This window comes from Protomyctophum parallelum (genome assembly GCF_964188405.1).
Source record: "Protomyctophum parallelum genome assembly, chromosome: 21".
NCBI classification, from domain to species: Eukaryota; Metazoa; Chordata; class Actinopteri; order Myctophiformes; family Myctophidae; genus Protomyctophum; species Protomyctophum parallelum.
This window is the reverse complement of record NC_139713.1, coordinates 35,757,866-35,780,989: the sequence shown is the minus strand read 5'-3', so window position 1 is coordinate 35,780,989 and position 23,124 is coordinate 35,757,866. Positions and strand designations below refer to the sequence as shown.

Sequence of the window (23,124 nt, the reverse complement as noted above, 5' to 3'; positions counted from 1 at the left end):
AATTGTGCCTTCCTTATATTATTTGACAATTTGGCCAGTTTTCAATAGTATAGTTTGTTGATTTTTATGCAGTAATGATCTTTCTCTAAATTGTCACTTTACCATCTGAGGGGCCCCTCCCCCCCCCCCCAACCCAACCCAGAGGTTGAGAACCAGTGCCACTGTGTTAGAACTGTGATTTCCAACAGACTATTCAGAACGAAACCACACAAGCACCGCCTCGAAGTGTGGTGTAGTAGACGGTGGATATGTTGTAAAAACAACATAGAAAAGAGTATTCAATTTAAAATAAAATAAAAATTCCAAGAGTGGCCACACTCTCGACCAAATATTCAGGTTCATAATATAGGTTGTCAAACGCCACATTTGTGTGTAAAGGTCATTGTGAAAAATATACAATTCAAGATTATATAAAAAATAACTTGTCCAATTGATAAAGTCACACGGTACAGTATGACTAAGCGTCGCACGGCAAGGTAATGATTACACAAAACAAACACAATTAATCCTCTCTGTTTATGTAAATTGCTTGAACAAAAAAAAACACGTCCAATTCTGTCTTATTCCAATCATTCAAGTCACTCTCTCACGCACACACCAGAGGTCAGCTCTGAGTTGTCATCTACATACAGTAGCTCAGCATTCATAAAATTGCACATTTCAAAACACAGGTTTATTTTCTTCATACTATGTAAATAGACAGAGCGGTGCATTTTATGAAATAGTGCTGTTGCCATAGCTCAAAGAAGATACACCTTCCAAACATATGACAAACAAAATACTGCAAGGAACATATTACATCATGTTGGGAATATTGAATGAAATTCCACGTGCCTAGTGTACAATGTAGTGTACATTGTACACGCATTCATACAACCCTGTATAACAGCTCAAATTAAAAGTTCTCAGACGTTTTTCAATAATTTACAAATTTGAAGAAAAAAAAAAGAAAAAAACACCAATGGACACTTCCTCATTTACACATACATCTTATAAATGCGTCATCAAAAGAACTTCTTTGCTGCTGCTTCTTGTTGACTTCTACAAAACAAAATAGTTTTGGAAAGGTGTTAAAAACCAGAAAACAAACCATTCTATTTCTAATCAATACTAGTCAGATAGTTATGTCACATCACATTGACCATCACCAAAGTCTATTTCTGAGAAGAACATAAAGAATAAGTGCCTCGTAAGTAGGACTGACTTGCTGCACACGATTCGACTGTTATCAATAGACAAGACCGCAGTGATCACTTAGGATCAGTACGATTGTTTGACGAGTATGGGCATGCTCTGCCGACTGAACCCCCCCCCCCCCCCCCCCCCGACAGGATTAAGGTTGGCGAACATGCGTTAATATTAGGACCGCACTGCGACATGCTTGCGGTTAAAGGAGAATTCCATACTAAAAGGCTTTCCTACCTTTCTTTGTAGTTGTTACGTCCCCATCAAAGAGGTCCAGGTGTTATTTTGTGCAAAAGCTCCTTATTGGCTATTTCCCCTACCATAAGCCCTAAATGAATTGCATTGAATTGAATGGGAATTGAATGGGGCTATGGGGTGTTGTGCTAATTCGCTTATTTCCATTGCTCAAAATTATAATTTCTTTGTATATATCCTCTCTTCATAATGTAAATATTATCCCAAGCGGCACACTTTACTACTTCTTTCGATGGAAATAAGCGAACTAGCACAACACCCCATAGCCCCATTCAATTCCCATTCAATGCAATGCAATTCATTGAGGGCTTATGGTAGGGAAAATAGCCAATAAGGAGCTTTTGCACAAAAAAACACCTGGACCTCTTTGGTGGGGACGCAACGACTACAAAGAAAGGTAAGAAAGATAAGAAAGCATTCTAGCATGGAATTCTCCTTTAAGTTTAGGGGAGGGTATGAGGAGGCTTGTCGTTTTCAGTAGGCTCCCAGTATGTCCAGTAGACCTGACTAGACAGATAAGATCGGTTAACGTGTCATCAACGCCAATCGCAGCCAGTAGGCTCCAGACGAGCCGATTGGCTAGTTAAGATCGGCGTAATAACTAACCTACTGGGAATTATCGGTAGATTTTCGGTCGAAACGGCTGCTTAACCAGACTTTCCACCTCGGAGGAAAGCCTGGTCTTTATTCCCAATTCGCCCGTGTGATCCGGTGTAGGTGCGGAAATAAAAACAAGCCCTTCTCCCCTGGCCTCTGTGTGTGTGTATGTGTGTGTGTGTGTGTGTGTGTGTTTGCGCAACAGTGACACTTGGTGGTCAAAAAACGCTATTTCTTTACGGACACGTACATATGTACATATGCATACATAGGGACACATATAGTCGTCTATAGGAGTGGCTAGCAGCACCACTCAAAAACTTGGCGTTGCTTTGTTTTTGGTCCCCCCCGCCATAGTCATGGTCCCCCGTTTGTTTTTCATCTCGGCAGTCGCTACGAGCTGTGATAAAAGATGGATATACCAAACAAACTACTCCAAGAAGTACTTGAAGAAACTTGTCGGATTTGTACGCCACATCAAGGCTTTTATTGGGTAGGCCCGGCCTAAAATTATGATGCAGGGAATTATTTGGGGTAATTCTGATTCCAGTTTGGGGGTTTACGGCCTGATGACTACAAACCAGACTACAATTTAAGATATCATCCGCTCCCGACTGGATCATAAAGCCGCAATAGTATGCCTCCCAGGCTAGGACTGACTGCTCATCTAAACATCATTCACAGTCATTATCAAAATAAATGTTCATAATCTTATTTGAGTACATTTGACTTTAGTAAAGTAGTTGTATTGTACCCGTTTCAATAATAAATAGCTAGCGGTTAGGGTGTTCGTATTTAGTAAATTAAATCATTTTGATTTTAGTATGGTCAAAAGGAGATGCATAGTAATAGTCATTTTAAATCAGTGTCACATACTGTATGTACGCTAAGAGGGTCGATGGATAGATGTAAATAAAGTCGAGCTGTGAAAGTGTTCAAATTGATGCCATATAATATGCTGCCTTGGAAGCCTGCCTCAATGGAGAGGTAAAGCAGAAGTAATAGCCACATCCAATATGTCCCCATATCCAGGGACACAAACTTGGAACTAAAAATGGACTCAACACTCGGTAAATGGGATCATAGTGACATCCTATGATATACAGCAGGACCCCCAAACAGCCATAGTCTCTGGCTGCTACTGTGAAATGGCTTCAAAATCAAAAAAAAAAAAACACCAAGCTGTGAGCTTGTGGATCAGGGTTTTTTTTTCTTACTTTTTGAAAATCTTTGAAAACATTTTTGACAACATGATGACTAAAATAGGCCTTGCTGTTGGCACATTAAACGTAATCTTATGAGTTGAAGTTGAACCAAATGGCATCCCTGGCGTCCCCTGGAGGTCCACCTGGAGACCCCGGACCCCACTTTGAAAACCACTGATTTTTTTGTTTGTGACACTGACCTTACCATTCTTATCAGATATATTTTCAGGTACAAGAAATCAAGTTGAGTGACTTATCAGGCAGCTGTGAGACAGAGCAAATACTGTATCTACTCCCTAACCTAACCCATTCTGACCTGAGATCAGATTCAAAAAATGTCTTCTATGTCAGTCGCTCTTCAATTTTTCAAAAATAGCAGACCTACAAGCTCGTAGCGCGCCACTCGGTGGCGCGCTATGAGCTTGTAGATCTGCTATTTTGAAATAGCTAAAGCATAACGTAATGCTAACACCAAAAGGGGATCCCGCCTAAAATGGGTTAACATGGATTCCATATCAATGAGATTACAAGTATGCTGTTGAACTTGTCAAACTCGAATACAACCATCTACTGTAAAACACAGGTTTTCAAAGTGAGGACTGACAGGGGGGGGGGGCTAACTAAGGAGGGGAAAATGACTAAGAAAACAAAACATGAGGAGAAAAAAAAGAAGCATCGTCTTACTTGTACATGACGTAGCAGAAGAACAGGACAGATTGGATGACCACGAAGACCACAAAGTGGACTGTGGATAAACAGGACGGCATTGGAGGAAACTCGGGACACTTCTGAACTTTCTCACTGGGGTTCTACATGTCAAACAGATCATTTAAATGTTAGTTAGTAGGCCTATTACCCTGATTGAATTCCACAAACTTAAGATCTTTGTGTCTAGGTCTTTTGTGTATAGGTTGTTTAGCTACTAACATAAAAAAATGTTGAACCAATTAATCTTGCGGGAGGGGGGCGTTGCAGGGGTATGTTGCAGAATCATGAATTATTTTTCTTTCTACCAAATTATGTAGAACTGGTTAAAATATAAATTTCAACAGCCTAGATCCCAGGCCATTGTAAACCAAAAACGTTTGAATGCAGGCATGCGTAATTCTGGGAGCTTTATTCAATCTCTTACCGGGTTGCTACGTATAACCAGGTGCTCCACATCCCTTTTGACCAGATGAAGATGCTCCTTAATGTCATTGAAGTGCTGCATGGTCTCATACGTTCCCAGCCCCCCAGCTGTACCTTGTTGTTGAACCGAACCGATCTGCTTCAATGACTCATGGAAGGAGTGTCTGTATAAACATAGTGACATGGCTGTCAGACCCACAAAGCAAAGCCAGGGAATAATGGATGTCATAAAAAAAGACAGTAGAGCCTGACCAATATATTGGTTTGGCTGATAGATCTGTCATTACTTTAGTGTGTGTGTGTGTGTGTGTGTGTGTGTGTGTGTGTGTGTGTGTGTGTGTGTGTTACGACTTTGGAAGACACCTGTATGGTATTGTGAGATTATATGATTTGAGGTATTAAACTTGTTTTTCGAGAATAGCATTGATCTGTTTTCATTACTGTGGCAAAGCCACTTTAGCTGGATTAAGACTTTGGAAGACACCTGTATGGTATTGTGAGATTAAATATAATTTCAGAGATTTAACAGCAACTTGTTTTTCTGAAAAATCATTGATCCGTTTTCATTCCGGTGCCAAAAACACTGAATAACAAAACGGCAACAATAACAATGATGTTTGTTACTTACCTTAGCTCGTTCAGGTTTTTAAGAACCTCATGCTGGGTGGCAATGACTGAGGTCAACTGTTGACTACCAACCTGCGGCTAAAATGATATGAACAACAAAGGAGCTGAATAGGAATAATGTAGAAATGAAAGCTCTTTTTTATGAGCAACTTGAAAATTATGCCTCGTGAGTTTCTTTCGATATTCAACTGGTCACAAATAGAACTAAAGTAAAGATTAAAATGTTAAAAGAGATGTTAAAAATATATAGCCATTGGCTCCTGAACTAGCAGGATCAATTTTAACCGGCCACGCATGTCGGGAGCCACGGGAGACTTTTAACCCGCAGCACGGGTGATTTTTAACCCACAGCACAGGTTTGTCTGCATGTATTTAGTTAGACATACCAACAGAAGACTAGTAGGACTGTTGGTATGTCTAACCACCCCTGGTTAACACCTTAATTGCCCGGGGTTATTTAATCAATTAATTTATAGCGCCCAGTCGATTTATAGCAACGGAGCACTTTTACCGACGGACCGGATGTTGTTCCGGATGTGGCTGTAGCAGCTAGATGTAGCCAAACCACTCTCGATGCGATCGACAACAATGGGAGGTAAGAATAAATCTATCGCGACTAGCGACTGGACAGCATAGGATCTTTTTTAATAATTAGACGGGATGATTTAGATCGAGAGTTATTAATGTTTTAAGATTTCCGTTGTCGTCGGCTAAACATTCGGGGGGAACATTTTCGATGACATCTCACTGTTGCGCAACATCGAGGATTGCGCAACAGGCGCTCCCAGGCTGTGGAGCGATGCGATCCGTTTTCATATCAATAAACTTTGTCTTTTGGAGAAAACTTCGTCTTGGGCGTCGGGCGTTACTAATAGAAAGGACAAAGAACTTCGTCCTGGGTGATGGGGGTGTTAACGATGGTAGTGTTTAGTTAGATAGGGATCTGGTTGGGCGGTTAGCAACTGACATTGTGTGATGTCAAATTCACGGATCTGGAGCTTGTAGAAATTGAATAACCACTGCCAGTTCAGAAGCCACAAACAATGTGTTAAATAATATGGAACGCTACACTTGGTTGTAGTATAAAGTTACATATATAATGAGTCAATATAATTTGTTTGCTCTACCTGTCCTGACTCAGTCTGTGAACCCTTCTTGCCGATCTCATCTGTGATCACTGAGACGTATCGGCGCTGTTCGTCCAAGATCATAGCCAGCTGACGGTGGAGCTGTTTGATCTCCAAATGGATCCGATTCTGGCCCTCAAACACCTGGCGAATCTCCTGGTCATTCACAGTCTCGTACAGGTCCTCAACTGAAGTAGTAGATATAACCATTAGCAAGAAACAACTTGCATGTCTGAAACCAGTGTGACACTTATCATTGTTACAGTAATATCAGTTATTGAATATCCCAGTATTTAGTATTATTTCAGCAAAGTTGCTTTTACTGTAGGAAAAAACTAACCTGGTTCTCCTTTAACGCCTGGGTGCTCATTCTGATACTCCTCTTTCTTTTTGTCAAGCTCTTGCTGGAAATTCTCAAATTCCTCCTGGTACTTATCCTTCTCCTCTTTGGGCATCTCTGATTCAGATGGCGGCTTCAATAGAAGACAAAACAACCACTCTGAACTCACTAGTGGCCCTAGGGTTGGGCTATATTGTGCACATGCTCATAAAGACAGACACTAGAGAAAAAGGTATATCTCACACATTTTCAGAATAGTAAAAGGATTAGAGAGTGGTAGTAAAAGATAGTTACCAGTTCCTGGCCTGGCTCCGTTAGTCTGAATAATAAGAATGACAGGACATCATGGTCATCTGATGGAAGAAGTAATGCTCATATTAAAATGTACAACAAAAATGAATGCATTCCATACAATGCATTTATAAAATGTTTACACTCTGTACATATGCCTAGTGTGTTTTACATTTAGTTTGAACCATTGTCATGGTTATGAATTGAATACATAGGACCCGAATGGAAACAAGTGTTTGACTCTGTTGCTGTTTACATAATAAAGTATTCAATTAATAAATCCAATGTTATGGAATAAGTCATATATTATTATACATCTAGTACAGCCTATCTATGCTGTAGATGGTTTAACCACTTGAACCCTAGCATCCCTATTATGGGGGTGAACATTCAATGTAAATAGAAGGTCTACAAGCTTGTTATGAAATTAGATCGGTTATTTTTTGCAAACAGCAGGGGCACTAGTACAAACTCTGGGGGGAAGTTAAGAGTTTAAGTGGTTAAAAAGACTTGGACACACATTTTCATAGATATAGTAGTATAAGTATGTAAATATGGAGGGTTTTAAAAACAGATAAATACCTGCTAAACCACCCGTGGCTGCTGAAATACCAAAGAAGCCCTCGAGGGGAATGATCATGTTCTCTACCTTTGTGCAGAACTCGTAGTCATCTTTGTCTGGGGTAAAGCCATTGTTGATCATCACCTGAATGGCCAGAGTGGATCATGCAGCAGTTCAAAACAAGGCTGAGCACTATCGTTTATGTAAGGGATCATTGATGACGAACTGTGCAACTTATGCAACAAAAAGAAAAAAGAATGCACAATGCACGGCAGTGGGTTTGCACAGCTCTGAGTTGATTGTCTTACTTATACCATGGCCACTTACCAACTATGGTAATACTATAGCAACTACTACTAATAAGTAGTGTTTTAATCATATGTTGGGGCAATACGCTCTTTGGATAGAAACTTTGCATTGGCATGATCTTTATAAACCTTTGTATAAACATTATTGCAACCGAAGGTCGCAGTTAACTATGGAATTGTGTATTTCCCGTCAGTTTGTGTGTTGGTCAGGCACGTGGCATCACGTGACATCATCAGGGATGGAGCATGTGACATCACGTGCCATCATCAGGGATGGAGCATGTGACATCACATGACATCATCAGGGATGGAAATCTCAATATTAAGCCCATATATGGAGATCCCAGATGTAATCAATATTGGCCAGCAACTCTACATCTGACCTCAAACCCTTAGATCTCCATATACTGTGTGGAGCTGACCTGTTCTGACAATCCATATGTTGATCCATTCTCATCCACCCTTCCTCTTTGATGTCTCCCTTTTGACTGATACATGTCCATTCAAACTCTAGCCGTGCCCGGCAGCCGGCGAAAGCTAGAGTTCTCAACAGGCCCAAAAAATAAGATCTTACCCCCATGCCAAAGCACCAGCACGCTCGCCCAGTAGTCTGCTGTCACCCAGTCGGATATATTGATCTGACTCCCCATTCCAAAGCACCAGCGCTCGCCCAGCAGTCTGCTGTCACCCAGGCGGATATATTGATCTGACACCCCATTCCAAAGCACCAGCGCTCGCCCAGCAGTCTGCTGTCACCCAGGCGGATATATTGATCTGACTCCCCATTCCAAAGCACCAGCGTTCGCCCAGGAGTCTGCTGTCACTCAGGCGGATGCGTGCACACGACCTCGCCCTTTAGTGCAAGGTCGCTTCTCTCACCCTCAGGCGTCTTACTGGTTTATAACAGGAACCTTACTTGAGTGCCAAATCGTACCTCCAAATGCATGTCACAAATCAAATTCAAGTTCCACTTGTGTGGGGTCTCCAAAATCAGTAGGGTTCATCCTACAGGGAGCATCAAGGATCATAGCAAATTCCATGGCAATTCAGTCATTCGTTTTCAAGATGTTATGAGAGACTCACCGCGCCTTCTAGTGGGAACAGAGTATTGTCCATGGCCATGGTATAATGCTTACTTATACTAAGTTGTATGACAGTATCACAAAAATGGCATATCTACTTCTAGATCTGCTATATTTTAGGCACACAACACTGTTGCACGATGATCAAAGCTCCAAGTTCAAAATATAGCTTAAATGAAAAACTAAAACTAAATCTGATTCTCAGATTCTCCTACCGTCAATGTCTTTCTGTAGTATGTGATTTTGGCTCTGACAGGGTACGGTTTGTTTCTGAAGTCTCTTAAGCAGGTTCCCAGAGCTTGTGTTGTTCCATCACTGGCATTTTCAGAAAACAACAGCAACAACAACAACAAGACAATCAGTATTCGCAAACATACTATACACATACTAAATATCCATCCACTAAAGACTGTTAATGGTGGGCTTATGAAATGAAACACTGAAAACAGTGTGAACTGTAAGGCACACTGGGATGATAGGGAAAGGTGATTTAATGCTTCACTGGCTCAAGGGAGATTAGTAGAGATAGAGGATTATTTATCCTTCAAACAAATATATTTGTTGGCAAGAGTCAAACAAATAAATGTTTACTTACTTTTGGTGGTCATAATTAAGTTGGCCATTGTTTCCAACAACAATTATAGCCGGGTTATTTTTCTGTGGAGAAAACAACACATTTGAATTAATCTCATATATGTCACGAGATAGTCCACACATTGAAGCAGAGTCCTACCACCTAAAAGTGGATGTAATGAAATAGTATGTCATGAAAAAGTCAAGAAGTTAGTTTTTTCAACTGAAATAATTAAGCAATGTGAACAACAGTTTTGCCTCAATTGATAATTTCACATTTAATTTAATAATTTTTCAACATTAATGGAAAAGAATACTTCAATCCCTCCCGTTACCATAGGCGGTAACGGGAGGCCAGTGCCAACAGAATGCACAACATGAGCAGAGAACAGTTATCTGGCCGAATGACCCGGAGGTGATAATCCTCCATTGTCGTGTCAGGGTTGCGGCAGTGTTCTAGCGATCTGACTATTACCGTGGTAATATGGTTAGCGTGACCTAAAATTTATGTTTTATTAATCCTATTATGCAATAGCCTAGTAGCCAAAAAATTTACCCGGACATGTTGAGTACACCAACGTTTTATGTTAGAAATGTTTAGTATGGGTCCCCAGCATGTATAAACTGGTGTTATAAATGTTTAGTATGGGTCCCCAGCATGTATAAACTGATGTTATAAATGTTTAGTATGGGTCCCCAGCATGTAGAAACTGATGTTATAAATGTTTAGTATGGGTCCCCAGCATGTAGAAACTGATGTTATAAATGTTTAGTGTGGGTCCCCAGCATGTAGAAACTGCCGGATGCTAACTTGCATATGTTGAGCAATTTTCATAATTGGCATAATATGTGACCATACCATTAACAACCTATAGAAGGCAAAATATTAAATGCTTTATTTAGCATGTGACGTGTCAAACTAGGGGGTTTTCATGATGCCGAATCCATTGCAAGCATTAGTTTTGCAAAAAAACACTCATTGGGCTTAAAATGGCCATGCCCACAAATGTGCTGACATCATCAATTTGTGATGACAGCATTGGCCGAAATACTCAACATTTCTAACATAAAACCTTGGTGTACTCAACATGTCCGGGTTCACAATGGGGCTCTATGGGCTGGCTACTAGACTACAATGTCTACAATGCCCATTTGCAAATTATCTGGCATTGGATTAATAAAAAGTTGTATTACGTTTACGATTGGTTAACATCATATTTGTTTCTCTTCTTATTCCAAATAAAATTTCCACTTTGTTAAATAAGAGCTATTCTTACATGCATACATATTCTAATGAATTGGTCTATTGTATAGCCTTCTATAACAAAATATCTATCTTGTAATGGTAACTTTGTGTTATCACAGGCATCCTTAGCCCTAGGCCTAGGAGGGGTTTTTACAAAGAGCCCCGTCTTTGTAAAGCCCATCCTGTCCCTTAACTGGACAATGACAGCGAGACACGAGGAGCAGAGATAGTTTACTGTTTCCATAGCACTTCAACCTTACACTCGTCTTGTATAGAAATATGCTCTCCTATCCTTTCACTCTATTTTTCTCCCTCGTCAGGTAGGATACATGTGGTCAAATAAACTGACAAATAAATAAAACAAACAAACTTGCGCTGTGTGCGTTTGTGTCACACTCAGTGCCAGTGAGAGAGAGAGAGAGAGAGAGAGAGAGAGAGAGAGAGAGAGAGAGAGAGAGAGAGAGAGAGAGAGAGAGAAACTACCTGGAGTTTATTTTCTTAACTAGATGTTACATTTTAAATTAAACTTAAAACATTGCAAAATCTTGATAAGTGGAGTACACAAACCTTCCCATCATTGTCAAAGGAGTCAAAGAAGATTCCCACTCCATTCCAATTGTCAGCAGCTCCGTAGACTGGACCATCAAGGCCTTGTGCAGTTGTGAACCAAACAGCCTGTTAGGTAAGAGAGTACAAATTGAATGGCTAGATCATTTTTATGGGTGTTGTTGTGTTGTACTTAATCACAGTGCTTAATCACAGATGGAATCGGTGACTTTTGACCATTATATCTAGAGGGAGGCATTTGCCTTCATTTTTCGCAAAAACATTTTTGCACTTGAAGGGGTGGATTTTGGAGCTATATCAAAGGAAAACAAATGTGAAAACGGGGTATGGAAACACTTGCAGAATAGGTTTTGATTGAATTAGAACGTATGGTTCATGGCCAGGCTGGGTGTGATGTGGACACATTTACGCTGTTTAGAATGTAGGCCTATTGGAGCCTCTGCACAGTCTGCAGTGCAGGCTCGTGCTCTCCCCATGAGTAGTGCGTTCGTTCGTGGATCATGGAAGTTCAATCGGTGAATATATTTCCAAGTCCAAGTCCACACTTTCCCTCCAAAACACCTCGAAACGGACGAGGGGAGACTATACTACTCCACTAGTAGTCAGTAATAGAAGCGACATCAACACGTCCAAAATGTAAATTCACCGGACAGTCATCGCATCCATTCACACATTGAGCCGTTAGAAGTCGTAGTGGTCCGTCGTCCCCCTCCCCATTGAAATAGCGCTGTCCTGAAACGATGGCTAACTTGGGTTGAAACTTACAAAGGTCAAGTACAATCAACAGTACCGGTAGTTAAAATACATAATCATCAGTCAAGAAATTATTTTAATATGTAAATGGCATATCTTGATAACTGCACACTGTTGATAAGAGGTATGTACTCTGGTGTTTTGTTTCTGAACATACAGTCAAACCCAAACCCATTATGATTGCATGTCTAACGTCCTTGCAGTGGTTGATGGCAGCAGAATTGAAATGACTAGTGACAACGGTGGCCGCACACACTTAGTAGCCCAAGTGCCAATCTTTTATTATGGACACAGATAAATAGAAAGAGACCAACGTTTCGGCACTGCTGAAACCTTTGACCATGGGAACAAAGTTACTGTCCACCATCTTTGCAGGAATTCTAAACAAAAGATTGAGAACGGAATTTAATTCGTCATACAATCTAACTAGTAACTACACAGTAAAATCCTCAGTTTGTTCATTTGTATGTATACATTTGTAACTCAGAGCATTTTGTAACCAAATCGCGGTCGAGATCATGGATTTCACAATGCCACGCCAGACGTCCCTGTCCTTCATTGCCATCGCCAGTTCCTGCTTACTGATTCATGTGTCTCTAGCGATGACATCAGGGAACGACAGTTTCTACATCTGGTCTGCTTTGAGGCAGGATTCCAGAGTTCAAGGTATAAGATATAACCTCATGATCAGCTCTGTAGCAGTGGCCAGCAAACTGTGTACTTCTGGATCGGACTAGTGAAGAAACACGGGTTAGGTTGCCGTATATTAGAGAAGTCTAATATTAGAGGTGGCTCTTCCAAGAGAGATGTTGCGCTCTCATTAGAAGGCGGGTGTAAGTGCCATCCAGCCGTTTCTCTAATGTATTTGAAAGTGTCCTCCTTCTAATGGGAATTCACTTACCAGTCCATCCGCTCCCATTCTGCCTCTGCCAGTCACACGGAAGGTCACCTCAGCCTCCCAGTGTTGAAAGTTGACAGGGTTTTTTGTCCACACAGAGCCCTTCTGACTCCTGAGGGACGGTGTGATGCGCACCTGGTCTGCACTGGGAATGGCATCTGGGAGGAACAGGAACATACGAGTTTATTGTTAACCCATTCTGACCTGAGATCAGATTCATACGAGGTTTCCGCCGGACACACACTGGTCTGATGAACCCATTCTGACCTGAGATCAGATTCTAAAAATGTCAGTCGCTCTTCGATTTTTCAAAAATAGCAGACCTACAAGCTCGTATCGCGCCACTCGGTGGCGCGATATGAGCTTGTAGATCTGCTATTTTTAAATAGCTAAAGCATAACATGATGATGACACCAAAATGGCTGCCCGGTCAGAATGGGTTAAACCAACTCCATGAAATGTCAATGATTCATTTAAATCAATCCGTCTACTTTCAGAAGTTACATACATTTTCTATAAATTAAGTAGCCTGGTCAATGGTGTGTACACTACACTCTACACTGCAGTACTATTCTTCATGAAGCTAGTCTGTTAAGCATGCCTTGTTGCTGGCCATGTAGAATATTTAAAATGGTATAAAATAAAAAGTTGCATTTTAGGGAATCAATGACAAGCTTAAGTTGGAATTGTCCAGTGAACAGCAATTCTGCATGAGGCCGACTAAATCATCAGGGCAGCGGTGGCCGAACGGTTTGCGGAGCAGTCTTGATACCGGAAGGTCGCCAGTTCGAATCCCCGCCTGGCACGTTAAAATTACCACCGCTGAAGTGCCCTTGAGCAAGGCATTGAACCCCTACCATGAAATGTTCTATGAGCAGGGTGTGGCTGTAAACAAGCATCTCGAGCTTAGTCCACTTCCCTGGGTAAACAAAGATCTTTGCTTTGCTTTGCTTTATTTTTTGTTGCAAGTGATACTGATTTATAAAATTCTGGGGCACAGATATTTCCACAGCAATGGCTTACTGCCAAAACAGAATATGTGCATGATCTAGCATGTTTGAACTGTGTGTGTGAGTGTGTGTGTGTGTGTGTGTGTGTGTGTGTGTGTGTGTGTGTGTGTGTGTGTCAGATAGATACATTTCAGTCAGATTATGGGCAGAGATAGGCTACCTGCAGCCCCGGGTGTCATGCTTTGCTTGAGAAACTTGTAAAGGTTACTTATCTAAATACAAGCTATAGGGGAACGTGATGATTCAGAGAACAGCTGCAACAAGACAACTTCTGGAAAGCTAATGGATAGTAGCCATAGACCTACACCTAGCCTAGCTACTTCTTTTTAACGATACCCACCATGGTCTATCTATACGGCTTATAATAACAGTAATGCAAGTCATAAATTAAGCTATAAACGCTACGACAGCTGCTGTCCATTATGACGATATGATGTAAACTTACTCCCAGTGTGTATCCAAAAGGGAATGCTGCCGTCAGACTGGGACAGGTGCGGTCCCTTGAAGCTGTATTTGTATTCAAACCGGCGGTGGGGCGCTTCTTCTCCTGCCGTGCCGACAATATCTTCTGCATGACAACGAAATATTAACACCGTCGATAACGTCAACAATATCCACATACACGGATTTGCAGCCTGCCGCTCTCCTATGGACACCGCCATGTTTCGGTGTATCACTGCTGACGTAGCGCTCAGTAGTCGAGCATGACGGGATGCCTGTAGGGCCAACAGGGCGCTTTCTCATTGGACGACGGGGTTGTTGTTTTTTTTTTACACGGCATGGTTGACAGTGGATCGCAGTGGATATAGTGGATCAATTCGCTTTCCCTTTTGCACATCCGATCGTCTAGTACAGATGACGGAAACTGTATGTGCGTGTAAGCCGGGTGCGCATACGACCGGATACAGTAGGCGGCCATTTAGACGGGATGCGATCACTGACCAGGCTTTCCACAGGTACCGCGGAAAGCCTGGGCGATGAAAGGTTATGTAGTTTGTCTGAAGAAGTTGTGCACAGCAGCACAGTAGAGCAGTCTGCCAGCCAGCCAGCCAGCCAACATTTCACCCAGTGCCCAAATAGGCAGGCCGCAGGCCTAGGCCTACTGTATGTCAAGTCAGGTCAACTTAGTTGACTTTAATTTGATTTAATTCAATCAAATAAAAAGCACATATAAAAACAACTCTGACATGGACTGTTGACGTGTTGAGCTGCAGTGAACCGTATGATATTTGGCTAATGGATAGCCTATATATTATTCACAATTGCATAGGGGTATTGAAATGCTGAATAATAGCGCCTTGAGCCTGCATGGACTTAAAAGAGTCCAGTCAATGGAGGAGGCAGTTCTGACAAGGAATTGTAGTGGATTATTTAGAATTGACATCAGAGTCTTTAAGAAATAATCAAGTTAGACAGTGGACTGAAACAATTTGATTGACAATTACAGAATTAAGGCAAATCTCTTCCTCATTGGAGTCAGAGGAGGAGTCTCAAAATGGATTCACAAATGTATTTTGGTATAAAGCCTATGTAGGCCTATAGTGAGAATGTTATGAATAACATGATTATATGATTATATAGGACTGACATTTATCTGCTTGACTCTGTATGGGTTACTTGAATCACTCATCTGAGTAAGCACATTAAGTACACTTGACGCCATGCATGGCCATCAACTACATTATCAGTCTGTGCACAATGATATGAGATGCATGTTTGTGTTCTCACTCATTCTGTTCTTCACCATGTCTTGTGCACAATGATTATGATGCATGTGTTGTGTTCCTACTCATTCTGTTGTTTATCATGTCTCATATCGTCCGATCACGCCATGTGTCCACTGTCCACTACTACTCCTTAGGATATTTCCACTGTTAAAAAACATAGTCTTATATTCAGGCCAATATATTCTCTGTGTGGTCTGCTGGACCACTTTGGAAACAAGTGTTTCATGACGCTTTGATGTGTTGTTGTCCTAGGTCCTGGGTGATTTTACTTGTAGGCTATATCTTTTACCAAAATCAAATCAATTGCGTCACCAGGCTTTCCACCTTGGAGGAAAATCTGTGTTGCAAAATCGCTGTGTAAACCGGTCTGGAGCGGGTGGTAAAATAGGTCATGTTGTAGTCAATGATTTGTAGTCATCTGGCAGGAAACCACAAGGTGGAATCAGCACCCAAAATAAGTCCCCACGATCTTAATTTTAGGGCCTATACCCAATGTAAAAAGAACCACCGCTCATCCGCTGAAAAAACTTAAGTGAGGTGCTGGAGCCTCAAAGGGACATGAGAAAAATAAAGGGAAGCACACTCAGATCTGCACACAATCAATGTATTTATTTAGCAAGCTTTTGGTCTACTTCTTCAGGCGATCTGATCTGAGCTTCCCTAAGTTCCCTTTATTTTTCTCAGGGCCTATCCAATAAAATAGAATTTCACTGTGGGACAACAAAGGTATAGAGATGCTAAATAGTCTCTGGAATGTACACTCACAATTATATTTAAAAAATGAAATACGCTGCATCAATGATTTTATTGGGTAGGCCCTAAAATTATGATCGTGGGAAGTATTATGGGTACTTTCCATTCTGCCTTGTGGTTTCCTGCCAGATGACTAGAAATCATTGACTACAATAAGTTACACACACACACACACACACACACACACACACACACACACACACACACACACACACACACTGGACAACAATATTTGAAAAAGTTACAGTAACGATCAAAACAACTTAAAAAATGTATTGTCCAGCAGAGCAGACCATCATACGTTTGGGGTTAATGTACAAAGTCTATCCTCAGCAAATACCTCAACAATGAGCACCAGTGGCTCCAATGTAAATCACTGGTGGCCATGGATGTGAAAGGACAGGATGTGGATTAGCTGAGAAGACAGAGAACAAGGCTCTTCACTTCTGACTTCTAAAGCTCTAGGCAGCATCACATTAAGACCACTGGTGAAGATTGGAGGGTATCTTCACTCAAAACCAGGGCATTCTTTTCTGCTGTGTGTGTGTGTGTGTGTGTGTGTGTGTGTGTGTGTGTGTGTGTGTGTGTGTGTGTGTGTGTGTGTGTGTGTGTGTGTGTGTGTGTGTGTGTGTGTGTGTGTGTGTGTGTGTGTGTGTGTGTGTGTGTGTGTGTGTGTGCGTGCGTGCGTGCGTGTGTTCACATATATGTGTCCTGTTGTACCAGCCAGTCTGTTGCCGTCTTTCTGACATTGGAGGGTTATTTTTGGACTGATGTAATGTTAGCCTTTGTAAGCCTACAGTTGCTTAAGACTAGAGAGTAATAGTTGAGAAACCTGACACAAATGACTGGCCCCGCCCTACCCCAAATGACCTTAGATCATGTCGCAGTCCCCTACCAGGGCCCAGGAAATGATTCTCCGTTAATTTTCCTCATAGACTTTTCAAAAAGTATTTATTTAAAGACCTTTTAAGCGTCGTACAAAGCCAACTCTTGTTGTGACAAATCATGACAACAAACACAATTTTTTGGCCCAAAAAAACGGCAGGTTACAACACCTTTTTTGTTTGTTTTTCGTCTTTGTAATTATTTGTTTGGTCCAAAATATTGTGTTTATTTTCATGATTTGTCACAACTCGAGTTGGCTTTGTCTGCGGCGTAACAGTCTTTAAATAAATACTTTTTGAAAAGTCTATGGGAAAAATGCATTGGGAATAATTTCCTGGGCCTGGCGTCGTCATGACAGGGGGCGGGACTGCGACGCTCTATAACCACACAGCACAATAATTGATTATCACAGGATTTTGATTTTCAGTTCTCTTCCATCTTTCTTTTTCTTTGAACCTTTCCTTCTCGCTCTTTTCCTTTATCATATAGTTAATTGTGCTGGACCATCATGACTCAAAGATTTCAATATCACCAGAAATATGGGCAATTTTTAAATTTTAAATTGTTGTTGTGTATACCTATCAGCAACTCAGAGTGCTGCTGCTCAAGAGTTCTACTGCTGCTGCACCTGCCTTGAAACATCAAAATCCAATGAATATGTGTAAAAAAATAAATTCTGGATTGTCCTGTGCCAGTGCCACAGCAGGATCAAGCCAGTGCTGATGATTAGAGGACTGACAAATAGTTTCAAAATAGCTCATTCTCTTTGCCTGCTATTTACAATTTCAAAATAGCACAGATTTGTTCTCCTTTATTCCTTCTGTACATTACACATTCCCAAAACGGAATCAATGTATAATCTGTCAGAGGCAACAAACTATAAATTATATTGCCAGTCTTGCATTTCATTGCCGTTTTCAAATTGTGAAATCCAATTAGACATCAATAGATTTAGAGAGGGAAAGTGGAGGTCTCTCTTCTGTGGAGAGATCTTAATTAGGGAGTTAATTGTCAGACTTTGAGGAAATGTGGGGTTTTCATAACAATAGGAATGCTAATGTTCCTTTGGAAGTGAACAATGGGGGCCTGTCTGATGTTAATAGTTCACAGAGACAGTGAATAACATTACAAATTAGTTAGTACATAATTTGAAAGTGTAAATCAGTCTGTACCTGTGTGGGGTTTATCTTCTTGGGGTGATCTCTAGGTATGTAAAGATGTTGACACCAGTGCTCAGCCAAATAAAGCCTTGCTTCATGGTGTTTATTCATACCTCAACAGCACAAAACAAAAGGTCAGGATCATATCTTCATGATGTAGATTCTCAGACCACATTAGATTTTTTATTAATTTTTTTATATCATAATGTTCCTTGTCTGTTTTGACAAGAATCCTGGGACAGCTCAAGGAACATGAATACACCCCCCCCCCCCCCCCCTCCATGTGTATAGGTGGGAATCGGATGATACATCATGATAGTGATTCAATCTTGATCTTTTGAAATTTAGTAGTAGACAGGCAGCTTTTAGGTTTATCTAACTGATTTGAATTTGTATAGACCTCAAATGATGTGTTATTAATTGGTCCAATTCTGCACACAGACTACGGGCTCAGCCTTAACAAGGTAGGAGGGTCAAACCTTTATCCCAGATTGGTTCAACACAACCCAGTGTGGTCCGGGGATGAGAGGGCTCTTATTGTCCTCAAGGACTTTGCCACATTCATTTCAGGAGCAGCCCTTTCTCATTATTTACAGACACACTAAACGATGGGCCCCAAACAATTTAGAACAGATCCTTTTATTTCCACAAGTGCTCAACATTTCACTGTGCACTGGGTGCCCCCCTGCGCCCTCACCCGCTCCTTTCAGATACCTGTAAGTGAAAGATGTGGGGGACACAAAAGATATCTTAAACTTTCCTTTTCTACCATTCTGTAAAACAGGTCCATTTGAAAGCCTTTATTTGTGCAAAGCCTCTCATTAACTCTGCTCATACCTGCCTACCTCAGCTCGCTATTGCTTAAGTGCCGGGTCTTGTAAAAAAGCTACCAATTAGTCCCCCATCAGCTCCAATTAATGGAGACAAAGCCTGAGTAAAGATAACTCAATGAGAGGGAGATGTGGAAGGATACAGGTCTGTGTGTGTGCGTGCGTGCATGCGTGTGTGCACGCACACACATGGCTGTGATGCACGCCTGCCTGTGTGCATTGGGGACTAGGCCAGCACAACACAACACAGTTAATCACTTAAGAACCTCTGACCATTCAGCAGTCCTCGGCCTCGCTGCAGTGCATGTCCATTCACTCTCCAGGCTCCTCAGAAGCCTCCTTTCTCAGGGGACAAGTGTTGTTGTCCTGGGAAGACTGGCCCCCCAGGGGTCCCAGAAGAACAGCCATTCAAAGTTCTCTACCTCTACCGCAGCATATAAAGCACTCTTGCAATCTCTCATTATTGTCTTCTCAATCTCAATGCTTCCTTAAACTTAGGCTTTGACAAGAGCAAGCTTTCAGTGGTTTTTTAAGGGTTTGGGGGTGGGTGGTGGAGAGGATGTATGTTAAGAGGGTGCCTTTCGCCTCATTAGAATTTAATTTGCACTGTCCCTTAATTTTGTTGAAGGGTAACAATGCGTTTTCTATCATGATCTCCAATGAATAGAGGGTTTTTGGAGCAGTTAGAGCCACTAAATGTGTTATGCATTAATTAGTAAATTGGGTCCTCTCTCTGTTCCCATTCAGGGTGTTTGTTGCCAATATAATTATTTTTAATTAATTGATTACTTACTTAATTAAAACCTTCATTCCAACAGCAACTATAATTCATTCATCATGAAACATTTGCAATGGGAATCTTGTTGGGATGTGTGTGTGTGTGTGTGTGTGTGTGTGTGTGTGTGTGTGTGTGTGTGTGTGTGTGTGTGTGTGTGTGTGTGTGTGTGTGTGTGTGTGTGTGTGTGTGTGTGTGTGTTTGTGTGTGTGTGTGTGTGTGTGTGTGTGTGTAATCATTTAAGGCTTGCTCGCCAGAAGGGATTATGAGGTAATGTTATTTGCAACTTTGTTCTACCTTTTTTCTGAACAGGATGCTCATGCTGTTTGTTAAACAGATGTGCTTAGGTCTAAAGTCTTAGGCCTTTGATTTAGGTCCCTCTAGTACAATTTGTATCCTCTGAAAATAGACTAATTTAAAAGCAAATTAACAGTGGTAAACAATGATGTCGTTTTGAATGAAGATGGCATTGGCATCTGTCTATAAGCTCTTTGTTTTGTAATTGTTTATTCTGGTTTTCTTACATACTTAAGTCGATAAAATACGAAATAGTGACCTACAAGCTCACAACGCGTGCATTGTGATACTACAGAGCCCCTAAGGGGACATGTTGTGGGTGCATAATTATGTGAGTTTGTACATCTGTGATTTTCACTATTTCTATTATGTATGTTGAATTTGTTTACATTTTTGTGGTATACCTTGTTTTGCCAATGACTTACCCAAAGTAGGGACACCAAGTTGAAAGTGGTATAGTATAGTATAGGCTTAAAAAGACAATGTTCTATAAATGTCCTCAAGGCCACATGAACAGATTATGATTATGTTTAAATTATTAGTATATCAATATTATCATATATGAAAAGGTTGTTTGTAATAGAGGGTATGCGCATGCTTAAAGTGAATGGCACATCGAGTGGCAAATCGAGTGGCAAAGCAACATGCAAAGTGAGTTTAACATTGTTTAATACAATCAATTAGGACTTCTGTGTGGATGTATGGGCTGTCGAGGCCAGAAAGTAGTTTTTTGCCACTCAGTAGGCATTCCTGCATAACTTCCTGGTTTGATGATGATATCACGCGCATACCCTCTATAATGAATGTATATGTTACAGTGTTTAAAGGATGTTTAATAATAAGACACAGTTAAATAAATTTGTTCCATGGACATAATGGCTTTTTAGCCATAGGATGTGATTTATAAAAACTCAAATTCTATTTCAACATGGTACCTATGCATCAGTATAACTTTGAAAATACACACTATTGTAATGAGAATGCCTGGTGTAACAAAACAGTACTCTCATCACTGTATTGCTCTGTCGACAAAGACTGAGCTATTTAATGTCAATGAAGTTCATTTGAACGTGAACTTAATGACTCTGGCCATGGGGGTTGACTGTTAATCAGGACAGTAGGCTAAAGGCTATAATATACAGTATTACCTACCGTTTACACATCCTGATGCCACATGCCATTGCAGTGGGGGAACGTTCAGCAATTTGATGGCATTTCTATAATTGTATGATATATTTGTGGTCCAAGAGCAAGGCCGTCTTTTAATGGGGTGGTTGTATTTAGATCGTGTCAAGTTCATGTCTCACCTAGACACAGGATATGACTTTTACCTGATGGTCAAGATTCCATGTATCTCCTGCATGAGCAAGCAGGCAGGCTCTATTAGCTCAATGGTCAAAATGACAGCACAGGAATCCGGGTTCAAATCTGGGGTAGAAGATGAAAGTTACATAATAGTGGAGCTTTAACATTAGATAAATAATAAACACCCTTGAATAAATAATATATTTTAGTCTTGTCTATAATATCACAACCCTTATTCGTACTTTAGCACATACTGTACGTAAACCTTTTACTACTGCATTGTCTAGATATTGTAAATTAAACACACACACACACACACACACACACACACACACACACACACACACACACACACACACACACACACAGACTCAGGAGCACCGAGTAGGACAGAGAGAGAGAAAGATATGTTGAGATGTTTATGTCAATATTAAAGGACGACATCACTACTTCAAGAAGTTTAAAGGGACACTTCACCCTTTTTGCAAAATAATATATGTTAATGACGTTTAGAAAATTTAGAACACTTTCCTCTGGTCTTTATGTGTGTAATATGTGGTTTTAGATATTTTAGATTTTAGCAGTGTCTACTCTATGATGTCACAGACACTGGTCTCACCCCAGGAAAGTGTTCTAAATCTTCTAAACGTCATTAACATATTATTTATTTTGAAAAAAGGTTGAAGAGTCCCTTTAAGTATCTCAGGGTCTTGTTCACGAGTGAGGGAAGGATGGAGAAGGAGATCAGCTGGAGAATCAGAGTGGCAGGGGCGGTATTGCAGTCAGGCTGTACCACACTGTTGACAAAAAGAGAGTTGAGCCACAGCCTGAAGGCAAAGCTCTCCGTCTACCGAGCTATCTTCGTTCCTACTCTCACCTATGGTCATGAAGTGTGGGTCATGACCGAAAGAATATAAGGTCATGGATACAGGTGGCCGAAATTAGTTTTCTTCAACGGGTGGCTGGCACCTGCCTTAGAGATAGGGTGAGAAGTTCAGTCACGACTCAGAGAGAGACTCGGATTAGAGTCGCTGCTTCTTTGCTTGTAAAGGAGCCAGGTGGTTCGGGCATCAGGTTAGGATGCCTCTCGAGCGTCTCCCTATAGGGAGGTCCTTGATGCACGTCCCACTGGGAGGAGACCCCTATCTTATTCTTCATATAATTGGTCCTCACTAATGTTCATGATAAAAACCACACATTTTTCCTACTCTAATCTGAGTCTCATAGGAGGTCTGTGCCTGTGGGCAGTTCAGAAATCTGCCTTATAGGCTATCATTGATGGGGAATCGAAGCTAATAGAAACTGCAGGCTATTCTAAGTGGAAAAAGTGAAAAAATCCATGCAAAGGTGGTGATTGCCATCTAGTGGAATATGGCAGGGACTGAAATACAAATGCAGAGGTTGGAGTATTTTAAACATCTGAAAACATCTGCTCAAAAATGTTCAGGTGCTTCTCTAGCTGCTTAGTTAGAAAATGAAAGTGTTTCAAAAACAACAAAACCGTTGATAAAAGTTAAATATATAAATTAAAAGTCCCTTTTAAGTTTTTATCATGATATCATGATCAAAATTAAACTACTGAAAGGAAATATATTTAAGCTGGGCAGCTGACACCAGCCTGAAATACACATGTTA

General features: G+C 40.9%; 1 protein-coding gene across 1 annotated transcript; it reads right to left on the bottom strand.

Annotated features, from left to right (window-relative positions):
- Window positions 1-502: 502 nt before the first annotated feature.
- Window positions 503-14,456, bottom strand: lman1 (lectin, mannose-binding, 1). Its single transcript, XM_083793489.1, has 13 exons — window positions 14,203-14,456; window positions 12,751-12,905; window positions 11,097-11,204; window positions 9,306-9,367; window positions 8,926-9,025; window positions 7,341-7,464; window positions 6,762-6,820; window positions 6,468-6,600; window positions 6,128-6,315; window positions 5,002-5,078; window positions 4,375-4,537; window positions 3,927-4,051; window positions 503-1,041 (listed from the first exon to the last, which is right to left on the bottom strand). The coding sequence occupies exons 1-13, from the start codon at window positions 14,417-14,419 to the stop codon at window positions 1,005-1,007; spliced, it is 1,548 nt and encodes a 515-aa protein (XP_083649615.1). The 5' UTR covers window positions 14,420-14,456; the 3' UTR covers window positions 503-1,004.
- Window positions 14,457-23,124: the final 8,668 nt, after the last annotated feature.